At 40.5% G+C, this 22,974-nt stretch overlaps 3 protein-coding genes across 3 annotated transcripts in view; 2 read left to right on the top strand and 1 right to left on the bottom strand.

Moving 5' to 3' along the window:
• The window catches only part of naaladl1 (N-acetylated alpha-linked acidic dipeptidase like 1), a gene marked incomplete at its 5' end in the record, with an annotated part of 68,630 nt that extends 59,392 nt beyond the window's left edge, over positions 1-9,238 (bottom strand). Inside the window, 4 exons of the mRNA XM_079161346.1 lie at positions 5,598-5,717; positions 6,961-7,082; positions 8,472-8,644; positions 9,039-9,238. Of these exons, the coding sequence (XP_079017472.1) occupies positions 5,598-5,717; positions 6,961-7,082; positions 8,472-8,644; positions 9,039-9,238 (615 nt within the window). The remainder of the gene's footprint in view (positions 1-5,597; positions 5,718-6,960; positions 7,083-8,471; positions 8,645-9,038) is intronic.
• LOC306697440 (uncharacterized protein) lies at positions 205-6,127 on the top strand. Its single transcript, XM_079161348.1, has 2 exons — positions 205-425; positions 1,921-6,127. The coding sequence occupies exons 1-2, from the start codon at positions 254-256 to the stop codon at positions 3,024-3,026; spliced, it is 1,278 nt and encodes a 425-aa protein (XP_079017474.1). The 5' UTR covers positions 205-253; the 3' UTR covers positions 3,027-6,127.
• Positions 9,239-12,496: 3,258 nt separating the features above from the next.
• On the top strand, positions 12,497-22,276 carry erap1b (endoplasmic reticulum aminopeptidase 1b). The gene is made up of 19 exons (XM_079160632.1): positions 12,497-12,823; positions 13,271-13,786; positions 14,248-14,386; positions 14,617-14,751; positions 14,904-15,024; positions 15,779-15,933; positions 16,187-16,300; positions 16,594-16,725; positions 16,948-17,079; positions 17,389-17,472; positions 17,786-17,943; positions 18,334-18,413; positions 18,532-18,715; positions 18,845-19,001; positions 19,996-20,180; positions 20,353-20,514; positions 20,629-20,769; positions 21,102-21,183; positions 21,585-22,276. Exons 2-19 carry the CDS (start codon positions 13,296-13,298, stop codon positions 21,753-21,755), a joined length of 2,823 nt encoding a protein of 940 aa, XP_079016758.1. The 5' UTR covers positions 12,497-12,823; positions 13,271-13,295; the 3' UTR covers positions 21,756-22,276.
• Positions 22,277-22,974: the final 698 nt, after the last annotated feature.

A 22,974-nucleotide genomic window follows, 5' to 3' on the forward strand; every position in this document is an offset into this window, starting at 1 on the left:
CACAGGGCTGGTGGGTAGGATATAATAAATATGGTGTTTCAAACTCCCGTACAGTAGGCGGCGGTATGCACCTGCTATCAGTTTGATATCCACTATTCAAACTATTCAAACCGAGAGAAGAAGGAGAACTCCGTTCTTGCCTCACTCAGCGGAAGTAAACACAACACACGCCTTACATGTATGCACGTGCAGGGATATCCGGAAGACGACACTGTTTTATTCAGATACATATTCTATTTGTTTTTACGCAACAATGTCTTCAGTTGAGTATTTGAGAGGGTTTGTCAACGAGCGACTATCTGCTGCTGCTGAAGAAATATTTGGAGTTTTTAAAAATGCGATTGTTGAGTACGAGGAAGAGATCGACCGTCAGAGCAAACTGTTGGATATCGTTTGGAAACCTGTAATAAAGTTACACAGGATAGGTGAGTACAACTTCATCATTTTAATACCACTAAACAGAGGAATGCAACTTAATCCAAATTGTTTAAATGTGTACTGGTATTAATCAATGCTGCATTCACGTGGATTCAGGCAGATGGTAGACAGCAAATCAGGTCATGTTAGATCAGTGATACTCACCTCGTGGGTCGCTGTCCTTTGCCTAAAAAACAAAATCCTGTGCTTTTATTTTGAAGGGGATTTTGTATGCAGCGGAGTGCAGTCTATTCACACTCCTTACAGTATTTTGCGTTAATGCCTATTAATGCTAATAGACACCTGCTATTTCACAGCACAGAATTACACCCGCAAAGTTTGTTTTCATGTGCTAATAGAGCATGGCGAAACGCAAGTATGACACCGACTACATGAGATATGGATTTTCTTACATTAAGGGCAAAAGAGGGCAAAAACCTCCGTCTTTTGTGCAGCGATATTCTGGCACAAGAAAGCACGACGCCGTCAAAACTGAAGCGGCATTTGGAAACCAAACACCCTACTCTCAAAGATAAACCTGTTGAGTACTTTCGAAGACGTCTTCAAGACCTGAGGAGATCACAAGAGTGTCTTACATGACCTGTAGCCAGGTAAGATAAGGCTGAAGGTCTTATCTTATCTTACCTGCAGCCATGGACATGGACGGGTTGGATCAATCCGCAGTGGATAAACTGAAAACTATACCTCTGTCGAATGACACTATAAGTAGACAAATTGATGACATCAAACAATAGATCACAGCTCGAATTTAGGCAAGTGGTCATTTTGCATTACAATTGGACGACTCTACAGACATAACAAACAAAGCAGTTTTACTCATTGACGTGAAACATGTGTGGGACTTACAGGAACAATTTCTCTGCACAAGAGAGCACCCTACACTACGACTGCAGAGGACATTTTCAGCTTAGGTTCAAACTGCACCTTCTTTTCATTAAATAAATTTGAGATGTTGAAAATGTCCCTCGATTTGGGTCGCGGCTTGCCATCAAGGGGTGATGGTGGGTCACGCAGCCAGACCAGTGTGTTAGATGAGAACAGGTTGGTAAAATCAGGTGAGGCAGACCGAAAATACCGGTAATGGTACACTTGTCGTCCAAAGTTTAAAAAAAAAAGTTTCCCCTTTTTGTCATGATGAGATATATTTGGTCCAACTATTTAGTGACTACTGTTTTATTTAATTATTCACAGACTGTAGCGTTGTATAGCTAGAAAAATGTACTTTCTTTCAATAATATATTGCAAACTTAAGCAACTATCTCCAGTGTGAGGGAGCTACGTAACATTCGGTTGCAAATTCTATTTATTCCAATACCGATGCCGGTATTCTCTTCCGGGTTCACCTCATTTTACCGTCCTGTCCTCGTCCACTGTCATGATAGCCGGTGTGCTGTATGCCTGGTTTCATGTGAATGAACTGTTTGCATTTTCTTCTTCACCATCACTGTAGTATCCTATTTATGTTGCTCTCTGTCCCTCCAGAGCTCCCACAGCAACACGTCTGTAACGAGGAGGAGGTTCTCTCTGACCAGCAGCTCTGTATTCAGGAGAGGAACTCCAGTCTGGACCAAGAGGACCCAGATCCTCCACAGATCAAAGAGGAACAGGAGGAACTCTGCACCAGTCAGGAGGGAGAGCAGCTTGAATTGAAGCAGGAGACTGAGACCTTCATCTGGACTCCTATTTATGAGGAAAGTAACCACACTGAACCAGAACCAACAAGAGACCACCAGCTCCTCTCCAACAACTCTCATGTAGCTGAGAGCCAAGATCAGAAAGGAAGCGAGCATGAAGACTCAGAGTCAACTAGCGATTCAGAGCCAGAACCAAAGAAAAGACATTACGAAAACAGAAGTCACTGTAACGATATTAACAACTTGTCAAAGACTTGCAGCGATCCTCAAACAGGTAAATCACTTTTCCAATTTGACACGTGTGGAGAAGCTTTCAAGTTCAGGTCACATTTCAACAAACACCTGAGAACCCACTCAGATGAGAAGTCACATTCTTGCAGCTTCTGTGAGAAAAGATTCAGTAAGATATCCTCATTGAAGGCTCATATTAAAATCCACACAAGTGAGAAGCCGCATTCTTGCAAAACATGTGGAAAAGATTTTGGATATAGTAGTCACTTGATTGTCCACATGAGAACACACACAGGTGAGAAGCCGCATTCTTGCAAAACATGTGGAAAAGATTTTCACCGTAGTGATCACCTGATGGTCCACATGAGAACACACACAGGTGAGAAGCCGTATTCTTGCAAAACATGTGGAAAAGATTTTCGATGTAGTGGTCACCTGATTTCCCACATGAGAACACACACAGGTGAGAAGCCGCATTCTTGCGAAACATGTGGAAAAGATTTTCGACGTAGTGATCACCTGATTTCCCACATGAGAACACACACAGGTGAGAAGCCGTTTTCTTGCAAAACATGTGGAAAAGATTTTGGACATAGTAGTCACCTGATGGTCCACATGAGAACACACACAGGTGAGAAGCCGTACCTTTGCAAGATCTGCGGGAAAAGATACTTTGATGCGTCTAAGTTAGCAAGGCATATAAGATCGCATACAGGCAAGTAGCCTTGTATTTGCAAAAATGTGCGGGAGACGATTCGGTTCTAGTGGTTCGTGGTGAAAACAGACAATAACTCACAGAAGTGAGGAGCCACGTAGTTGCAGGACTTGAAGGAAAAGTTTGACTCAAATCACGTACTTGAAAAAACCACAAGGGATCAATTTACAAAGGAAAAAAAACCTTGTTGCTCAGTGAGTTCACAGTTCTTGCAAAGGATTCACCTGTTAAATGAACATTTGTTTTGCAATAGCACCTTTGAGTAGATTGTGAACTCCGATGTTTAGGGTGAGAAACTCCATTTTGTTGTCATCCTGCCAACTAGAGTCTCTTCTTTTTTTTGTTTGCATCAAGTCATTTCATTTTTTAAATGTTTATGTATTTTGCTATTGCATCAACTTGATATCATTTTTGTTCCCCTTTAAGAGGTGACACACTAACACTAATTGTAGATGATGTACTACATGGTGTTTTCTAAGCAGTAGTAATGAATACAATGATCAGTACCCAAAGGGGCGTGGGCAACAAAACGCTGTTTTGTGATCTAATGTTTGTATTCAAACAGTACAGCTCTCGTCAGGTTGTCCTGTAAGAATATCAAACTCACCCTGAAGTCTAAAGTTATAAGCTAATTCTATTCATCGAGGCTGCAGATGGGTGAGACAGACGTCAAGTGTGAACATAGTTATAGTGTAGAATAGTTAATTTTAGTGGTAAGTTAAAGCTGGAAAGAAGTGTTTGAATGTCAGCTCAGTGGCTGGAGATCAAGTAGATATATGATTTAATTAATACCGTTTGGTAGTTTGATCAGTGGAGCTGCCTCATGTTGAACCGTATGTACTGTCTGTGTTAAACAAGCAGAGGTGGAATGTAACTACAGTTCTCAAGTATGTATGTAACGCTGCCCTCAGATGTCCAAGATTGCGTGAAAAAACACTTCCAATACCAATAAAACAGTATTGAGGTATTCCTTTCCTTTCATGTAACAAATAGGTTGACTTAATTTTACAGGCACATTTTTTTAACATTAACTTGACAGCTGAATTTTCTCTGCTGATAAAAAATGTTCATACAAAAACTTGTGAGTGTATTGGCAGTTCTGCTTCCCATGTGCCAATACTATTAGAAGCGTAGTCTTAGTATTCAGCCGTGGATTCCCAGCGGAAAGCCTTAAAGAGGCTGTAGACACGAGGCTGTGAAGGGACAGACAAAACATTTGCTAAAGGTGAGAATAAAGGATGTTTGGGACGCATGCCTGTATAAGTAGGTTATCTGCCTCTGAGCTATCTTGTCCCAGGCTGGCACGGTGAGGGATACGTATTTGCAAATGTGAACCCTGTTTATTGCAGTAAAACCCAGACAGACAGGGGCTCCCTGTTCATTTGTGTATTCTATTTTATTTAAGAGTACATTTCCCTAAACAATTTAGCGTTGTCTGCAAGATCCCAACATTGAGTGAGGGAAGTAAGAATTATTTTCTTTCACACCATCTTACCCTGTGCTCCGCTTAACAGGAACATAACACAATTGAAAGTTGTACCAAATTGAATATTTGACTTAAGTTAATGTGAATCGGCTAAATACTGACGGAGGAACAATATAGATTGCGTCCTGGCCGTGAGCAGTGGACCAGCTCTTTGTGGGAGTTTGCTCATACGGTCTTCATGTGTTTTGTTGGCTTCCACCAGGGTTGTGCGTTTGTCTGCAATTCTGTTTGATTTCAAAGACAGGCCCTCAAGTTGAGACGATGGGAGGAGAGTGTCCAGCTTGTGGACCCCAGAACTGCGACTTTGCTCCTTGCAGGCGATGTGATTCTGTTGGCTCCTATCCGAGGGTACTGAGGAAAATGCTGGATTGCTCCCACCGGGTTGGGAGTGAGTCGCTGCCCCAAGCGAGGGAGTTCAAGCATCTCGTGGTCTTGTTCAAGAATGAGGGTAAATGGAGCATGAGATAGACATTTTGGTGCTGCGTGTGTTGTACTGGACCGGTGTGGTGAAGAAGGAGCTGAGCTGGGAGCACCTCAGGGTTCTCTAGGAAGAGCTGGAAAATGTTGCTGGGGAGGGGGACACCTGGAATACTTAGCCTGCTGCCCGCAACCCCGAATCCAAAATAAGTGGATGAAAATGGATGGATGGATGGATGTCTTAAAAGTTTAACAATTTACTTGCAGGATTTCATTACACAGATAATCTGAGGCTGTTGCATGTGCTTCTTCATTTGGAGTCATTGTTAACTTTGTATAAAGAAACTCATTTTGAATCTTGCTGACATAAAATTAAAGTATGCATTAAAAAAAATATATTTTTTGTTTTCAGTTAGTTTTGACAGTCACATTGCTTTAATGAAAAATCCAAGTAGGGCTAGTTTTGTTAAATTAGTTAAATTTCTGTCCTCCGCACCGTTTATTATCTCAATAAAAGCTGTCATTTAAAGAATAGAGGTGTTCACTGCACTCAAAGCTCATTCAAATGTAACTTGAATAACTTTTAGGACAGAAGTTTTGTCTCTCCGGGACGGATTGTCTCTGCCTCTCTTTATAAAACACAACCAAACATGAAAAAGGATAATAAGACACTCACTTTAGCAGCTCTTCCTGCTCCGCCATATCTGGTGATTGCGATGGTTCCTCTCAGGTCCACTGTCACGTTCAACAGCTGGTAGTCAATTGGTTTCCCCTGGTTGGCGTACACCAGTTTCCCCTAAAACCATCAGAGTGATGGCGAAGTGATGCAGGATTAAGTGATATTTTAATGACACAAGTTCAGATCCTCACAGCTGAATCAGGATTTGGCAGAGGGAATATTAAATACATATCGACAATATTTTAAACAAAGGCTGTATTTACACAATAGATATAGGCTAACAATATATCTATAAATATGACCCACATTTTCTCACAAATCATCATGCGACTTCCTGAAAATCCTTTTACTGAGCTCTTATTACTGTCCAAATATAATGCTGAAAGACATTTATATAATACTGACGAACAAAAGACTTTATTTTATTCCTCATCGCTGCCTCTTCTTTCAATACAAATCTTATTATGGCCCCTCTTCTCCTAAAATAGATGGTCACAGATAGTAACAACCAGTCTTTGTCACTCTCAACAGATGGGCTCTTGTTGGCTTATCAACGCACTTACATCATAAAGTGTAATGTTATCAGTACTTTAAAAAGGTTTTAGCCTAATGAGGCCATATCTGATGGGAAATGCAGTTCAGTCTATAAAAGTGAGACAGCTAAAACAATTACTCCAAGTTTATAAGTCTCTTATGTTTTTCCCTATTTACCCTTTTAAGGTTTGTATAGAAATATATAAACTGAACCTTTGCCCAAGCTCCAGGTGTTGCAACACCACTTAACTGTGATTTTTTACAACAGGATAAATGTCTCTTATCTTCTTCTGTTAGAGCGATTGTCATGTGTGAGCCAGGGATGTGACAATCATGTGATTTTTATAGTGTCTCTCAGTTACTTACCATAAACACATGTCTATAGTTTCATCTGACCATCCATCTGTTCATTGATATACTTTATCTGTGCAATAAAATACTTTCCTGACCTCAAGTCAGTGATTTTTGAATTGTTCGCAGCTTTGAGGTTAAAATGACGTTACAACCGGACACCCAGGCAGCTTTGGCACATACTGGGGACTTTTCTATTCGTCCCATTAAAACATGCATTGTAGGAGATTGGTGCCCCAGCATAAAAACAATAAAACCTCAACCTCTTGATACATTTGGAGTATTTGTAAGTGAAATTATATTTTATATAGGTTTTTTCATGATTTACATGCCTATATGCCAGGACTTGGTGAGCTCTGCTTGGTGCTAACCATGTTAATAACGACAAAGCAGCTCCTTTAGACATACTGAAGGATCAGGGATCTTTAAGCGATCTTTAAACAGAATTTCAGATACGCGGGCTGTAGCTTTTTACCTTTGGCTGTCCAGCAGGGGAGTATGCAGCGTATGGCTGAACCACCTCAGGATCATCTTGGTCCGGTGTATAACTTTTCTCCTTTTCTCTCGCAGTGTACAGCACAGTATCAGAGGAGCTCACTGAAATGAACAACTCATGGTGAATGCTCCGCCAGTGAAACTCAGCGGGTCACTGGCAGAATGAAAACCTCCTCAATGTTAGACACCAAAAAATTATTAAGGGTAAAGTTGGACTAGGTGTGGAATGTAATGTTATTTAAAAAAAATAATATATATATATAAAAAAGATTTAAATTTCTCCACTCTGTGATGTCACACATTATATGCAGTGCAATACACACCCATTATAAACTCTGAAAACGGCATGTAAATGTGAACTGTGATAATGCAAAAACTCAAGTTATCAAAAAGCTGACGAATATTTGAATAGTTCAAAGTCTTGTAACCCGTTTAACCCTCCTGTTATGTTCGCTTTTTAGGTACAGCCATGATGTTCGCGGGTCAATATGACCCGGTGCAGGTTTAACCATCCTGTTATGTTGCGGGTCAAATTGACCCGTTTCAAAGTTTGAAAATCTAGAAAAAATATTTACAATTTTTTTTTCTGTATGAAACTTCTTCTGCTTGCCTTAATTAGGGTAATCAACGTGAAAAAAAATAGATAAAAAATATCATGTATTTGCAACCCCCCCCCTGCAGGTTTATATAACAGAGATGATGTTCAGGTCAATTTGACCCGGCAGTGAAGTGGAGGCTATAAGGGGTCAGAGGGGTCAAGTTTAGACCATTTCTTTCTTTGAAAATGTGAGACAAAGTATCTCTTACTCCTCCCAACATGTTTCACCCCATTTCACACACACACACACACACACACACACACACACACACACACACACACACACACACCTCGTTCATTGTGTTGATATCTTGTTCATTTTTGTAAATGTGTGTTTCTTAACACTATAAATAAACATAAATACAGTTTACTTTCAATACAAATCCTTATGACTCATTTGGCTTGATTTTGAGTGAGCGGGTCAATATGACCCTGAACAGCAGAGGTGTCTCTTCTCCATTTATCTACATCACCCCATGAAAAAAAGAAAGTTTCAAAATGTAAAAAAAATTTAGAAGAAAATACATGTTATGATAGACTAATGCAATTTACATCTAGGTTTTTCCAATGTACCTAAAAAATTGTTTTAACATGTATTTTTCATTAAAACGAGTGAGTTACCCTCATTGAACTATGATCTATGGAGGGGGGAATAACTCCATTCCACTAAAAACTGATTGAATTGTTAGTAAGGGTGTTGGTGATGAGGTACAAACTATATTTATTAGGATTTTTTGGTTTCTGACAACTTTTGGATGATTAAATAAAGTCTGTAGCTGAAAGTATGCATGAGGAGTAACATTTCAAAAATAGATTTGCATTGAAAAGCTTAATCTTTTAAAAAAGAGGAAGAAACTAATAAAGGTGAATGTTTTGATGTTTTAATGACTCACCTACAGTGACCTTGTTGGGCTTCTTGGGGTCAGGGAAAGACAGGTAGACCATGTACTCCTCTCTCCAGGCCTGGTCCAGACCCGTTTCGGGGTCCTGCCATCTCTTCAGCATAAACTGCACTGTCTGCTCGTCTCCAGCTGTGGTGGCCATATGGGGCACTTTGGTCAACTCCCTGTGGTGGTGGATGAACATAAAAAAAGGTTTGCTCCTGTAATGTTTTGGATAATTCACTGTCTAAAGCCTAAAAGGACCATGAGAAACTTCAAGTTGTTCCTCGGGGAACCCATAAAGGGATCAAATGACCTGTTGTTTCTTAAGAAACCTTTTAGGAATATGCTAAAAAGCATTGTACAGGGAAAAACCTCCTGATGCTAAATGAATCCTATGACCTCAAGAATGTCTGAGTCTTCAGGTTTCTTTTAGACTGAATTTCAACGTGAAAACCAAATAGTAAAAGCTGCTTGAATACAGGTTGAAATCTTTTTATAACCACCTCTTTTTGTTACCCTTTTGTTTTGACTTTCTGTTGACAAAATCTGTATCAGTGGGATCATTCACCAACTCACCGGAGGTTTTCCTGAATCTGTTTGTTGTCCACCTCGGACAAAAACGTCTCAATGAGGCTCTCGTCCACATCCTTCGCCACATCATTCACCCAGGACGGTGCGGAGCCGTTGCTCTTAGTGATGCCATAGTGGCCGATTAGGACACCCGCGGTCAGTACGGCAGCACCACACAGAATCCCAATCAACACTTGCTTTATCATTCTCCCCCCTGGAATTAGGTCTTCAAAGAAAATAGCTCTCCCTTCTTTGAACCTGAATCTTGTGCCAGACAGTGAGCTTCCTCCAAAGTTCAGGAATGTTGTGGTGTTGCTTAGAAAAAAATCCTCTCATCTGACTTCCAAATGATCACTGCAACACCAGAGCAGCTGCTGAAGTGACCTCCCATAAGAAAGGTTGTAAAGTTTACTCGTTAATGTTTGCAGATGGGATGGACTTTATCCCTTTGTGGATGTGTGTAAGTACTCTGAGTGTGCTCTAAATATTTAGATTTGAGTTGATATTCAGCAGTGCATCATTTGTGTTTGAAACTTTAAATCCTCACCAGCTTCTTAAATGAGATTATGATTAGAAAAGTGATCGCTAAACGTTGATGCAAAAGTGGCCCTCAAGGGATCAAGTACAGAATGAACATGTTGACATCTTTAACAAAGCTACATGGTTCAGATTTAACTGAATTCAGTGCAGAACAGCAGATATTGCCAATTGAATTGTCTCTTAGCTGCTCTCGATTAAATCAATAGTAAATCGTTTATCCACTTAAACATAGCAAATGAAACAAGGTACATTTACACTATTAATAAAAACATTAAGTTAAAAAAATATTTGATGTACAATTATGTCATAAAAAGGCTTAACACCATGGTCTTTCAGGCAAGTATGCAACATAACTACACTGTGGTGTCTGTGTCTATACATACTGAACTAAGATCATTGAGTTGCTTTAGTTCTCCATGGCTCTTGTGACTCTAAGGACACAATAGTACATCTGTTTTATTCTGTATATATCACATACACAATATTTATGGGTGGAATATTACTTACTCTTTCTAGTTCAATATGTAACCTGTGTGACAATAACAGATCATATGTATGAAGTTAAATGCTCAATGTATTTCATTTTATATTTTCTTTAAATGTCACAGCACTATGTAAAATCAGTAATGACAATCATCAGTAATTCCAGTTGACTACACTATTTGTTAAGATGTTGTTAGTTTTATTATGAAAGTAGGAAAAAAGTGTCTCACACTCTGGCTCCATATACATTTGTTTTATTGTGATGACGATTCGGGCCTCAGGTCTTCTTCGAGATCAACAATGATAAGACACAGGCACTGAATTGTTAAATAAGCCACACCCCAGTCACACATCTGACGGTGATAAGACAATCCTGTCCTACCACGAAGGTGAGAAATAACAATCAAGACGCCTTCAGTGAGCTGCAGCCAAACAAACAAACTAGTGGTGACAGACGATGGATCCAATAGTGTTCCCTCCTGGAAAGTAAAACATCCAAATGACCTCCTCTTGGCGGGAGTGATACCTTCTCAATCCTCCCAATTTATATAGAGGAAATCGGATGCCGTATGTAGCATTTTAACATCGCTGAATCAGCAGCACATTCATTTGGGATATAAAAGTAAACGCACAAATCAAGACCATAAGTGATCGCACGATTGGCAGCTTTTCCTGACAGCTTTTTACTGGATATTACGGGATACTGCTGATGTGATGAAGCAGTTTGTCCAGACAGATATGCAACTGGAAACACAAGGGTGATCAAATTCAACAAAAGGCTGTTACTGGATAGTTCATGGATCTATAGTGCTTCTATATTCAGCAATATAGGTTTTATAGCTTGCTATGTTGTCATGTATTCAAATTTAATTTTGACCGTTAACCTTTTTAACTCACATTCTTCTGTAAATGTATTGTAAAATGTAATTAAATTGTATTTATTTTTCCACTGTGTCGTGATGGGCTTCACTCTGTAATTCTCAAACGATCCGCTTGTAACTTTAATACATGTGCCGTATCATATGACTTGGCTTTAGGGTTTGAGGAAAGAAAAGAGTCCTTTTAAAGCCGGTGGAGTTATTTATTTATTTTTAAACAAATTTTCACATATATACACTTTTATAACTGTTTTAGTTATCAGTCAGTAAATATGCTTTGGATACAGAGCAGTTAATGTATCATTAACCCTCCTGTTATGTTCGCTTTTTAGGTACAGCCATGATGTTCGCGGGTCAATATGACCCGGTGCAGGTTTAATCATCCAAAAGTTGTCAGAAACCAAAAAATCCTAATAAATATAGATTGTACCTCATCACCAACACCCTTACTAACAATTCAATCAGTTTTTAGTGGAATGGAGTTATTCCCCCCTCCATAGATCATAGTTCAATGAGGATAACTCACTCGTTTTAATGAAAAATACATGTTAAAACAATTTTTTAGGTACATTGGAAAAACCTAGATGTAAATTGCATTAGTCTACCATAACATGTATTTTCTTCTAAATTTTTTTTACATTTTGAAACTTTCTTTTTTTCATGGGGTGATGTAGATAAATGGAGAAGAGACACCTCTGCTGTTCAGGGTCATATTGACCCGCTCACTCAAAATCAAGCCAAATGAGTCATAAGGATTTGTATTGAAAGTAAACTGTATTTATGTTTATTTATAGTGTTAAGAAACACACATTTACAAAAATGAACAAGATATCAACACAATGAACGAGGTGTGTGTGTGTGTGTGTGTGTGTGTGTGTGTGTGTGTGTGTGTGTGTGTGTGTGTGTGTGTGTGTGTGTGTGTGTGTGTGTGTGAAATCGGGTGAAACATGTTGGGAGGAGTAAAAGATACTTTGTCTCACATTTTCAAAGAAAGAAATGATCTAAACTTGACCCCTCTGACCCCTTATAGCCTCCACTTCACTGCCGGGTCAAATTGACCCCGAACATCATCTCTGTTATATAAACCTGCAGGGGGGGTTGCAAATACATGATATTTTTTATTTATTTTTTTTCACGTTGATTACCCTAATTAAGGCAAGCAGAAGAAGTTTCATACAGACATTTTTTTTTTTTCTAGATTTTCAAACTTTGAAACGGGTCAATTTGACCCGCAACATAACAGGAGGGTTAACAGTGTGTGTTTCACTGATGCTCACTGAGGGACAGTTAAAGAAAAGTATGTCTGACAGTTCTGTCACTTCAACTTAACTCAATTAATTTCAGTCAGTTCCATAAAATGTATTTATATTTGAGGGACGACCATCATCAGACATACAATTACTGGAAGCCAAAAGAAACAGAAATGACCGTTCATCAAAGCAATGGCACCCTCTGGTGGTGAACTAGATTATTGCAGACCACAACAACACGGAACTTCCTGTTCACAGAGGACGTTTCCTTCTATTTCCTACTGTAACATATGGTCACAATTGTTTAGTAATAATAACCATGATGGAGTGATACAGTAATGCTACTTTTGCTTGACCGTTGCTTGGTAGCTTACATGGTGAAAAGCGGGCCTGTGTATTTTTTGACTCGTACTTCCTGGACTGGAAGGAGAATAAGCTGCAGAGATGAAAAGACTGAAATACAAACATCTCGAATTTAAGCTCGTGTCACCACAGCTGCAGGAAACTAAATGATATCTAACGGACAGAGTGGACGTTTCCTGTGGTTTCCTCCCAGAATGCAATTCCTCCACCTGTTTCACTTTCACTCTTGAATTACTTTATGCATGCTCGGCTAATACTGCGTGCTGAAGAAGACACGGTAAGTAGACATGTTTTGACATACTTTACACAAATTATGAATATTATAATAGACGATATAACAGCCCCCGTATTAGTAAAATAAGAGGGTTTACTGCAATAGGGACTCGTGGCCTTAAATGAATGGAGGTGTTTGTGATATCGAAAGTATTGCACTTCCAGTCCAGTCATGGTTGTGCGTAATCATTATTCACTGTTTGTTTGCGTAGCAGTAATATTAACTATGCAGCCATCACTGAGTTTTTAGAAAAGTCAGATAGATAATAAGAATGTGACACCTAAGAAATGTAACGCTGAATCTGTCAATGGACAGTTAAATCCTGGCCTATCAGTGTCCACAGGTCCTTAGAAAGTACGATTTGTTATTTAAATACAATTTGAAAATGCACATTACAACTGGAGTACCTCTGAACACAACACTGTATACGTTTTTATATTCGTATGACAGGTGAGAGGATTTCCTGGCTGTCACCATGTTAGCAGCACCTCTCCTGCTGCTGCTGTTCGTTCCCTTTCCTCCCTCCTCAGGAGCACAGCTACCAAATCAGGGCCAAGCCAAGGATGCCCCCTTGGCCACCAACGGCCAGCCATTCCCCTGGGACCGCATGAGGCTTCCTAAAACCATCTACCCCTTCCACTATGACCTGAGCATCCACCCCAACCTGACCACCCTCGACTTCACAGGAGTTGTTCGCATCCAGCTGGATGTGCACGAGGACACCAGCATCATCGTTCTCCACGCCAAGCAGATGCAGATATCCAATGTGTGGCTCCTTGCACCCGAAGGCGCGAGGCCTCTCCAGGTGTTGGAGTGTCCTCACTTCCATCAGCTCGCCCTGCTGTCGGACTCGGTGCTGAGCAAAGGTAGGAGGTATGAGGTCCAGCTGGAGTTTGCTGCCAACTTTTCTGACAGCTTCCATGGTTTCTACAAGAGCAGCTACCGCACCAGCAGTGGGGAAGTCCGGTAAGAGCATGAATAACTTATTTTTCTACGTCACTATTAAAGGAGCCGTATGTAGCATTTTAACATCGCTGAATCAGCAGCACATTCATTTGGGATATAAAAGTAAACGCACAAATCAAGACCATAAGTGATCGCACGATTGGCAGCTTTTCCTGACAGCTTTTTACTGGATATTACGGGATACTGCTGATGTGATGAAGCAGTTTGTCCAGACAGATATGCAACTGGAAACACAAGGGTTGATGGGAAATGTAGTCTTTGAGAATTGAGAAACAGCACTAACAGTATCACTAGTATGAGACAGAGGTTATCAGTAATGTTACTGAAGGTAATTCTACCAAAGTACAAAAAAATGTGCCAATGATGAATTCATTGATTTAGAAAATGCTACATACAGCAGCTTTAATTATCTTTTAATCTTCTTAAAGCATGCTATAACATGTGTTTATTTACATTATTAGGGTTGTGGCATCCACGCAATTTGAAGCCACCTTCGCTCGTGCAGCCTTCCCCTGTTTTGATGAGCCCGCCTTCAAAGCCAACTTCACCATACGGATTATACGAGAGCCGCGCCACATAGCCATATCCAACATGCCCATGGTACACATGAATCATTTAGATTTAAGAACAATGATTCCAAATAAGAACTGGTAGACAGAATTGAGTTATGCCTTCATCTTTGCTGTCAACAAAATTAAATAAATAATAAGTGCACTACACAGTAAAGAAGCATTACACTTTAGAAAAATATACTTGTTCACCGTACTCTGTCTACAATTGACCTCTTGACTTCTTCTTTCTCTTCTCCGTTTCTATCTCTACAAACTCAGGTAAAAACTGTGGAGTTGCCGGGCGGTTTGCTCGAGGATCACTTCGACACCACTGTAAAAATGAGTACTTACCTGGTGGCCTACATTGTGTCTGACTTCCTGTCTGTGAGCAAGACCACCCAGCATGGTGTCAAGGTGAGGCGGATGAAGGCCATCGTTAAGTTCTCTCACTCAGAAGATTCATGCAGAAGTATTTGTAACCTTTTTAAATGTGCAGTATTTTGGAGAGACATGTTCATATACATTTTTAAAATGTCCTGTAACAAACGTTCTGTGACTACCATTAGATCTCTGTCTACGCTGTACCTGAGAAGATCGACCAGACAGCCTTTGCGCTGGATGCTGCTGTCAAGCTGTTGGACTTCTACGACGACTATTTTGATATTCCTTACCCACTTCCCAAACAGGGTCAGTATTTACTTTGTAAAAAAATAAATTTGCTGTTTTGATTTTCAAAGAACTGACTGAGCTAGTCAGGGCTTTATGTTGTACTTATTTAGTAGACTCAGCTTAAATGACCACCTCTGACTCTCTGTTCACCATTGAAAACAGTGTGTCAAAAGAAGATGTCTGCGTCTGTTTGTGATCTCTCATTTGTCTGTGGAAATCGGTTGTTTGCACAGTGGCACGGTTTGCCCTTTGTACAGACATTCAGATTCACATCTTATCTCATGTCTGGTGTGAGGTCCTTTTAACTAAACATCCCTTAAATGTTGGCATTTAACAGTTCAAGTGCTCTGTGCCCTGACCAGATAAAACATGTGTCCGCTCTTGAATCAACTAAGAAGATGTAGGAAAGTACACATATTTCATTAGACTATACTGACTATACTTTTTAGGAGGGGGGGGCTTAAAGAGACAGGCGCAAAATTGGAGCACATCTGACAGAGAGTTAATGCGAGTATATTCAGACAGACAGTATGAGAAAATGTGTTCTTTGAACGTTTAAGCATGTACACACGTTCTTGTAGAAATCGCAAATACAAGTATGAATCTGAAAATGAGCATGATGTGTGCAGCGATATGTAAAACAGAAGAGTTCATTCTAAAAGAAATGATTTGTGTTCGTACATATTTCAGAAGACAATTGAAGAGACACAGACATGTGACGTGAATGTACCATATGTAGCTGCTATTATGTGCTTGATGTTGTACCCTGCAGACCTGGCTGCAATCCCTGACTTCCAGTCAGGTGCGATGGAGAACTGGGGGCTGACCACCTACAGAGAGACGGGCCTCCTCTTTGACCCTGACAAGTCCTCAGCTTCAGATAAACTGGGCATCACCAAGGTCATCGCCCATGAGCTTGCCCACCAGGTAGCTGGCCTGCAGTAACTAACTGGTTCATCATTCACAGTTCATCATTCTGTACAAAGCTGCCAACGTTGGGAAGTTGCACAGAAAAATTGCCTCGCTTTTATAAGGGCGTGATTGCAGTTTGGAAGCCGCTGTGTCATGCGACGAGACTCAGCATGTTCAGTGGTTACACGTCTAAAAGGAAAGATGCATTTGTCTGTTGCTGATACTGGTGTTGCGCATGAAATTGATACATGTTGTTCCTCCTGTCCAGTGGTTTGGTAACCTGGTGACGATGGAGTGGTGGAATGACCTGTGGCTCAATGAGGGTTTCGCCAAGTTCATGGAGTTTATTTCCCTCGACATCACCTACCCAGAGCTGCAAGTGGTGAGAGCCGAGGGAACTGCCTTTCATTTTCCAGTCTGCTATGCAGTACAGTGTATCTTTCTGTTTCATATCTCTCTATTTCTGTCTCTTCAAGTTATAATCCTAAAGGAAGATTTTGATTGAACAGTGTACAATAGAAGTATAGTACTGTGCATTAGCTGAATAACTCTCATGTCATCAGATTTTTGATGGATATGGCTACGACATTTGTGGAGTGTTTTTAAGTCAGACCTGAACTTCTTTTTATCTCCTCCCTCCGCTCTCACATTTTCTCTCTCCTCTCTTTCTCCCAGGACGACGTCTTCTTAGGGAAATGTTTTGAGGCCATGGAGGTCGACTCCCTCAGCTCATCCCACCCAGTCTCCACCGACGTGGAAAACCCCACTCAGATCCAGGAGATGTTCGACGACGTTTCATATGACAAGGTCAGCCTTATCCTGTCAGAGGACCGACCATATTGGAACTGTGCAAACAATTATACGGGCATGAAATCATAATTTGCATAAATAAGTTATCCCAAAACTGTGTGGTTGAAACAAAACAGCAATATTCAGGTATAATAACATCTAAAAGTACTTAATCACACAATAGAAAGAATTTGAATTGTTCATTTTCAGCATGACTGAAGCACTTTTTTCATTTTCCAGGGAGCATGTATTCTGAATATGCTGCGGGACTTCCTGACTCCTGAGGCTTTTGAAGTTGGCATCATCCGATACCTCAAGCGCTACAGCTACCAAAACACAGTCAACAGCCACCTGTGGGAGAGCCTGACTAATGTGAGTGATGTGTGTGTGTGTGTGTGTGTGTGTGTGTGAGAGTATACTATGGGTAAGTAGTTGAGGGATGCATTTAGAGCTTAAAATAAGTGTTGATGCCTGTCTTTCAGCTCGCCATATAAACATTTCTGGGGTATAAATTTGCCATCCGCCATTCATTTTCCTGCTCATGTAACCCTGAAGTATCAGTAGTACGGTTGAAGATGTGTCATTTGGGACCTGGTGTGTTTGGGATTGGATGCTGAATGTGTGTGCCCGTGTTGGCACTGTTATGACTCTCTGCTAAAGCTTTCTGCTCTTCCCCATCAGATCTGCAACACTGATGATCTGGACGAAGGCCGAATTAAACACAAAGAATTCTGCTCCAAGCGCGACCTCCAGTCTGGAGCTTTTGTATGTTTTCATGCTTTGTAGCAAGAATCAGGTTCAACAAAGCACTCTTACTGAGCAAACATATTCTGTAATTATAATTACATTAAGCTCAGCAAGCATTATTATTCAAAGTGGAATTTCACGCATACAACTTTTATGGTTCTCTGCAGAAATCTTTTTTTATATTCAACATACATGACACTTTGCTCCTGACTGCACACATTTTTCTGTATTTCAAAAATGTTTCTATAGTACTCTCATGTAGCTGTTCCTTAAATCTGTCACTGTTTAAGATGTTCAATCATTTATTGTGTATCTACATGTGCGTGTGCAGAAATGGTTCTCCGGTGATGAGCTGGATGTCAAGGCCATCATGGACACCTGGACGCTGCAGGAGGGCTTCCCTCTGGTCACTGTGGAGGTCAGAGGTCGGGAGGTCAGGCTCAGTCAGGAGCGCTACCTGAAGACAGACGACCACTCCCTCACTGAAGGGTAAAATGTCAGATTAGTCAAAGCTAAGATTAAGAGTGCTGCAGTGCACAGCATCAGTCAAGTCTCTCTTCCTGCGTTAATCGTATATTTTGCAGCCACTGTGTCTTTCTCTATACTACCACCAGATTGTGACGAAGAAAGGACTTTTCAAATATGGCCCATGCTGTTGTAGTTCAAATGCAAAAATCCATCAATTTGTTGCCGAATTGCTATATCATGGAACTATTGACTTCCAAAAAAGCTGCATTTTTGAAAGAACGATTTAGCATAATCGTAATGCAGTTTTTGAAGCATGCAATGAAGTGAAGTGTGTCATCTTTACCCCTATATATTTTCAGTAATTGTTACATTTTATTCAAAAATGTTCTAAAATGATCATTGTGTGTATAGATTCCTGTGGCAGATCCCACTGACCTACATGACCAGCGCCTCCAACACCATCCACCGCTTCCTGCTTAAGACAAAGGCCGGTGAGTTGTGTGTTGTGATGACCCTGATTTTCATATTGCTATATTGCTATATAGCCTTTATCCAAATATTGTTCATAGTCTTCTTCACTTCAAAGCTTGTCTTTACTCCTCCATGCAGATGTCCTGTACCTGCCGGAGGAGGCGGACTGGGTGAAGTTCAATGTGGACATGAGCGGCTACTACATGGTCCACTACGCAGGCGAAGGGTGGAACTCCCTTATCAAAGTGCTGAAACACAATCACACGGCCCTGAGCAGCAACGATCGCGCCAGCCTCATCCACAATGTCTTCCAGCTGGTCAGGTCTGTTTAAAGATTGTATAATAACCGTTGAACCTGCGGTTTGTCCTTCATCGTGTGAATTTAGACATAACCTAAAATTGAATGTTTTCCAAAATGGACAAAACTGAAGCCTTTCCTGTGTGTTTGCAGTATAGGGAAGGTGAGGCTGGACACGGCTCTGGAGCTGTCTCTGTACCTGTCCAAGGAGACTGAGATCATGGCTGTGACTCAGGGCTTCAGTGAGCTCGTACCTCTCTACAAACTGATGGAGAAGAGAGACATGGCTGCCCTGGAGAACCAGATGAAGGTTAGTAAAAGGCAGCAGGGATGAATCCAAAATGTCAATTAAAACACTCCTAGAGCAAGGCAGTAAGTAAGCCTCGAGGTCAGAAAAATCTAGACAAAGAAATGTCTTCTTCCATTTAAAGATGCCCTGTGGAGTTTTCTTATAAACAAACAGAAGTTCTGTTTACATTCTGTGTTACTCATTAAAACTTAGTGTGTGTATCCAACAAACATGTTGAATGTATGTCAGTCCTCATATAACATTTGCAAAGCTAATTCTTTTTAGGTATTTTAAATACTGTATTGTTTTCTTCTTCATTGCCTTTGCTGGTAAATTGCTGCGTTTCTTAGCACATTACCGCTACCTGTGGATCAGTGGAATAGTTTGAAAGCATTGGCAGGAATGTGCATGTGGGTCCTCGGGCACGAGACAAACATAAAAAGGGACCCACTCATGAACAAACTGCTCCATATTGCTACTAGAGGTCAAAAACTCCACACGGAACCTTTTAAACTGCCAGTGCTTCTGTGTAGCTAGAATATGATACACACTGAGTCATGGTTCCTTGCATAAGCACTAGAGAAGCCTGAAAAACAAAGGACTGTGCTCATGTTGTATAAGCAGAGTGCTCCTTGTAACTCCTGGGAGTTCAAACAAAGTGACTTTCCTCCCAGAATGCAACACAAATCCAAGAAACATACAGTTGAAACTTAAATTATTTTCTCTTTAAGTTATGATAGTTTGCCTTTTAATATAAAATGCTTCAGAACTGATGTAGGGCTGAATCTGACATTTGCTTCCATCATATCTTTTATTAATTCATCAACCACTTTGTCTGTAAAATGTCCTAAATACAGTGCCCATCACGAGCTAACAGGTCTTAAACTCATGTCCTCATTGTACTTGATAGGTCTAACCCACAGTCAGATACAACCAAATGTTTGTGATTCATAAGTGCCATAATCAATATATGAAAATAGACTGATTTATATACTGACTGCATGTGTTTCTACAGGACTACATTGTTGATCTGTTCCGGGGGCTGATTGATCGTCAGGAGTGGACTGACTCGGGATCAGTGTCTGAGCGAGTGCAGAGGAGCTACCTGCTGCTGTTTGCCTGCGTCAGGAACTACGCTCCTTGTGTGACAAAGGCAACCCAGCTCTTTAACAGGTGGAGGGACTCTAACGGCACCATGAGGTGAGTGGTCATGAAATAGCACATCAACTGTTTCCTTTAGATATTTGTTTACGGTTCTTCCAGACAAATACTGACTCTGTTCCGAGCTGAGCTTTTAATATTTATAAGCACTTGTATGTAGAGATTGAAATTCAGTTTGTGGTTGCTGAACTGGACGTCTTCCCTGTTTTAGCCTCCCTGTTGACATCACCATGGCTGTGTTTTTGATTGGAGCTCGAACACCAGAGGGGTGGGACTTCCTGTTTGAGGAGTACCGCCGTTCGCTGCAAATGTCTGTAAAGAGCCGCATGAAGTCTGCAATGACCATCAGCTCACTGCAGGACAAGCTCAAGTGGTGCGGACATTATTTTTGTTTCCCTTTCTTTTCATCCTCCAACCCTCTTCCTCTCTGCTCCCTCCCACTGTTTCTATTTCTTTAGGCTTCCTTTGCTCTTATTTCTGTCCACAGGATGATGGAGCAGAGCCTCCACGGTGAGGTGATGAAGACTCATGACCTCCCGGGCGTGGTCGTCTCTGTCAGCAAGAACCCCCGTGGCTACAAACTGGCCTGGGACTTCCTCCGAGCCAACTGGCACACTTTGATCAAGAAGTCAGTCAGCCCATCATGCATACACTACAAATGCCTCTCTAAGCTTTGCAACTATGTGTAATCTAAGAATATGAGTCAAAGACGTCTTAAAGCTGCAGTTTAAAATGACTTGGTGTAGATATTTAAATTTTTTGCGGACGGTTTAGTGTTTTTGCTAGCCTGTCATTTTACATGATATAAATAGTCAATAAAAAGTTTTTCTTTTTTAAACTCCATATGTTGGCTTTTGTTAGTATTGTAGTTGAAATCTGTAGAGCCTGAGAATACATTGTTTTTGTTTGTCTTGCAGTTTTCTGAACTTTGAACTGTCTCTGTTTGCTTCAATGCTGTAGATTTGACTTGGGCTCTAGCACCGTATCCCACATGGTGATTGAAGTGACCAACCAGTATTCTACCAGGGAGATGTTGCATGAGGTAAGGAAGGCTGTGATACTTATATCTGTCTATAGAAAGTGTGTGCTGTTGCCCCAATAACCTGGCTTTTTTAGTTTAAACTTATCTCATTATTTAGCCCATTAAATAAGTGTAAATCCACACTGGGGTTTATGTCCCACATGTTTTATTTGTCTTCTTCTTTTGTTTGTAACTTTGTTCCTAATTTAACAAGAAATTTAAAAAAGGTAATGGTTGTAAAATAAAATGGTTTTGTATTTAACATTGTTACTACTACTACAGTAAAGGAGCGTTATAATGTGATTACAGTCTGACTCGACTAACTTTGCTGCTCTAGGCTTTCAGTGCATTCATTAGATAAATGCAGATTCTTCAAAGTCAAATATTGGATATGTTTCTAAGTCTAGCTCCTCTGTGCTCAGGTGAGAAGCTTCTTTGGCTCTCTGACTGAGGAGTCGGGCTCAGAGATGAGATGTATCCGGCAGGCCTACGAGACCATCGAGGAGAACATCCGCTGGATGGACACCAACCTTCCTCTGCTGCAGGCCTGGCTGGACAAACGCAGCCACAGAGCCGTGCATGAAGATTTATAGCTCCAGGGGAAACAAAAGAGTCTAGGTTGGACAATTATTGTTGCTAAAGGCGGAAATAACAAGAGGTGTGGATGCAAATCACAAATTTGAACACAATTCCATGTTGATTTTAACACCAGTGACTCCAGACGTAGCCTCCCCAGATTTTAAGATAAAAAACAAACCGTTGGATGTTGCGTAATCTTACTACATTTTCTTAATTACCCCTAACCTGACATGGCACTTATGTGTCAACAATTAGGACTTATTTGTGACTTGCAAAACAATTACATTCTGCCACCTCTGTAAACTACAACCTAAAAGTGTTGTTCAATGGGGGGTGTTCCTCAGGTTAAAAAAGATTTAAGTTATTGCAGATTTCCTTAAAGAAGCCCCATGTGGTAAAGGTTTTAGGGGGGTAACATCACTTGGGGGAATAAAGCACAATGAATGCGCTCTGCAAGCGTCATGACACCTGAACATTTGTGGTCAGAGTTGTCTGTGTGTGTGTGTTTGTTTGTTTGTTGGGGGGGGGTTGTGTGTGTGTGTGTGTGTGTGTGTGTGTGTGTGTGTGTGTGTGTGTGTGTGTGTGTGTGGGGGGGGGGGGGGGGGGGGGGGGGGGGGGTTGTGTGCGTGGGGAGGTGGGCAAGTTTTTACCTGAAATTCTAAGATGCTCAAAGATGAATTTAGTGTTTCCTGTGTAAAGTGTGTTTTTCCATTTCTGCTGCTTTATCATTGCAGAAAGCAACAACTTAATATTGTTCAGTCTTGTACAAAAAGTAAATGTTGCACAAAAGGAATGCACTGAACATTGGACTTTTTTTCCTCAAATATTAAGGTACCACACCACTCCTTTTTTTTTTTTCTCAAAAAATTCTCAAACAACAAAAGAAAGATAAGGAATGTGTTGTTACAAAAAAGTAAAAAATGTGGTTTATTTAACACATCATTTCATGCCTTATTTTGATAAAACTGTCAAATCCTCTGTAGAACAGGATTCATAGCAATTCTGTTATTTTGTAAGGACAACGTGTTAATTAAATTAAATATTGTACAGATATTGTATTCCATTGTTTTTTGTATCTTTGTAATATTGGTAATACTTGCATGTTAAGCCCCGGGAGTTATGTGGCTGTAACCTTTGTACCTCTTCACTCCTCTGATCAGCAGGTCAAACATAAGATTACATTTCTAGGTTTGTTCTACACCCGTGTTTCTATTCAGTCACACGAACACTCAC

Source organism: Pholis gunnellus (assembly GCF_910591455.1).
Source record: "Pholis gunnellus genome assembly, chromosome: 6".
Lineage (NCBI taxonomy): Eukaryota > Metazoa > Chordata > Actinopteri > Perciformes > Pholidae > Pholis > Pholis gunnellus.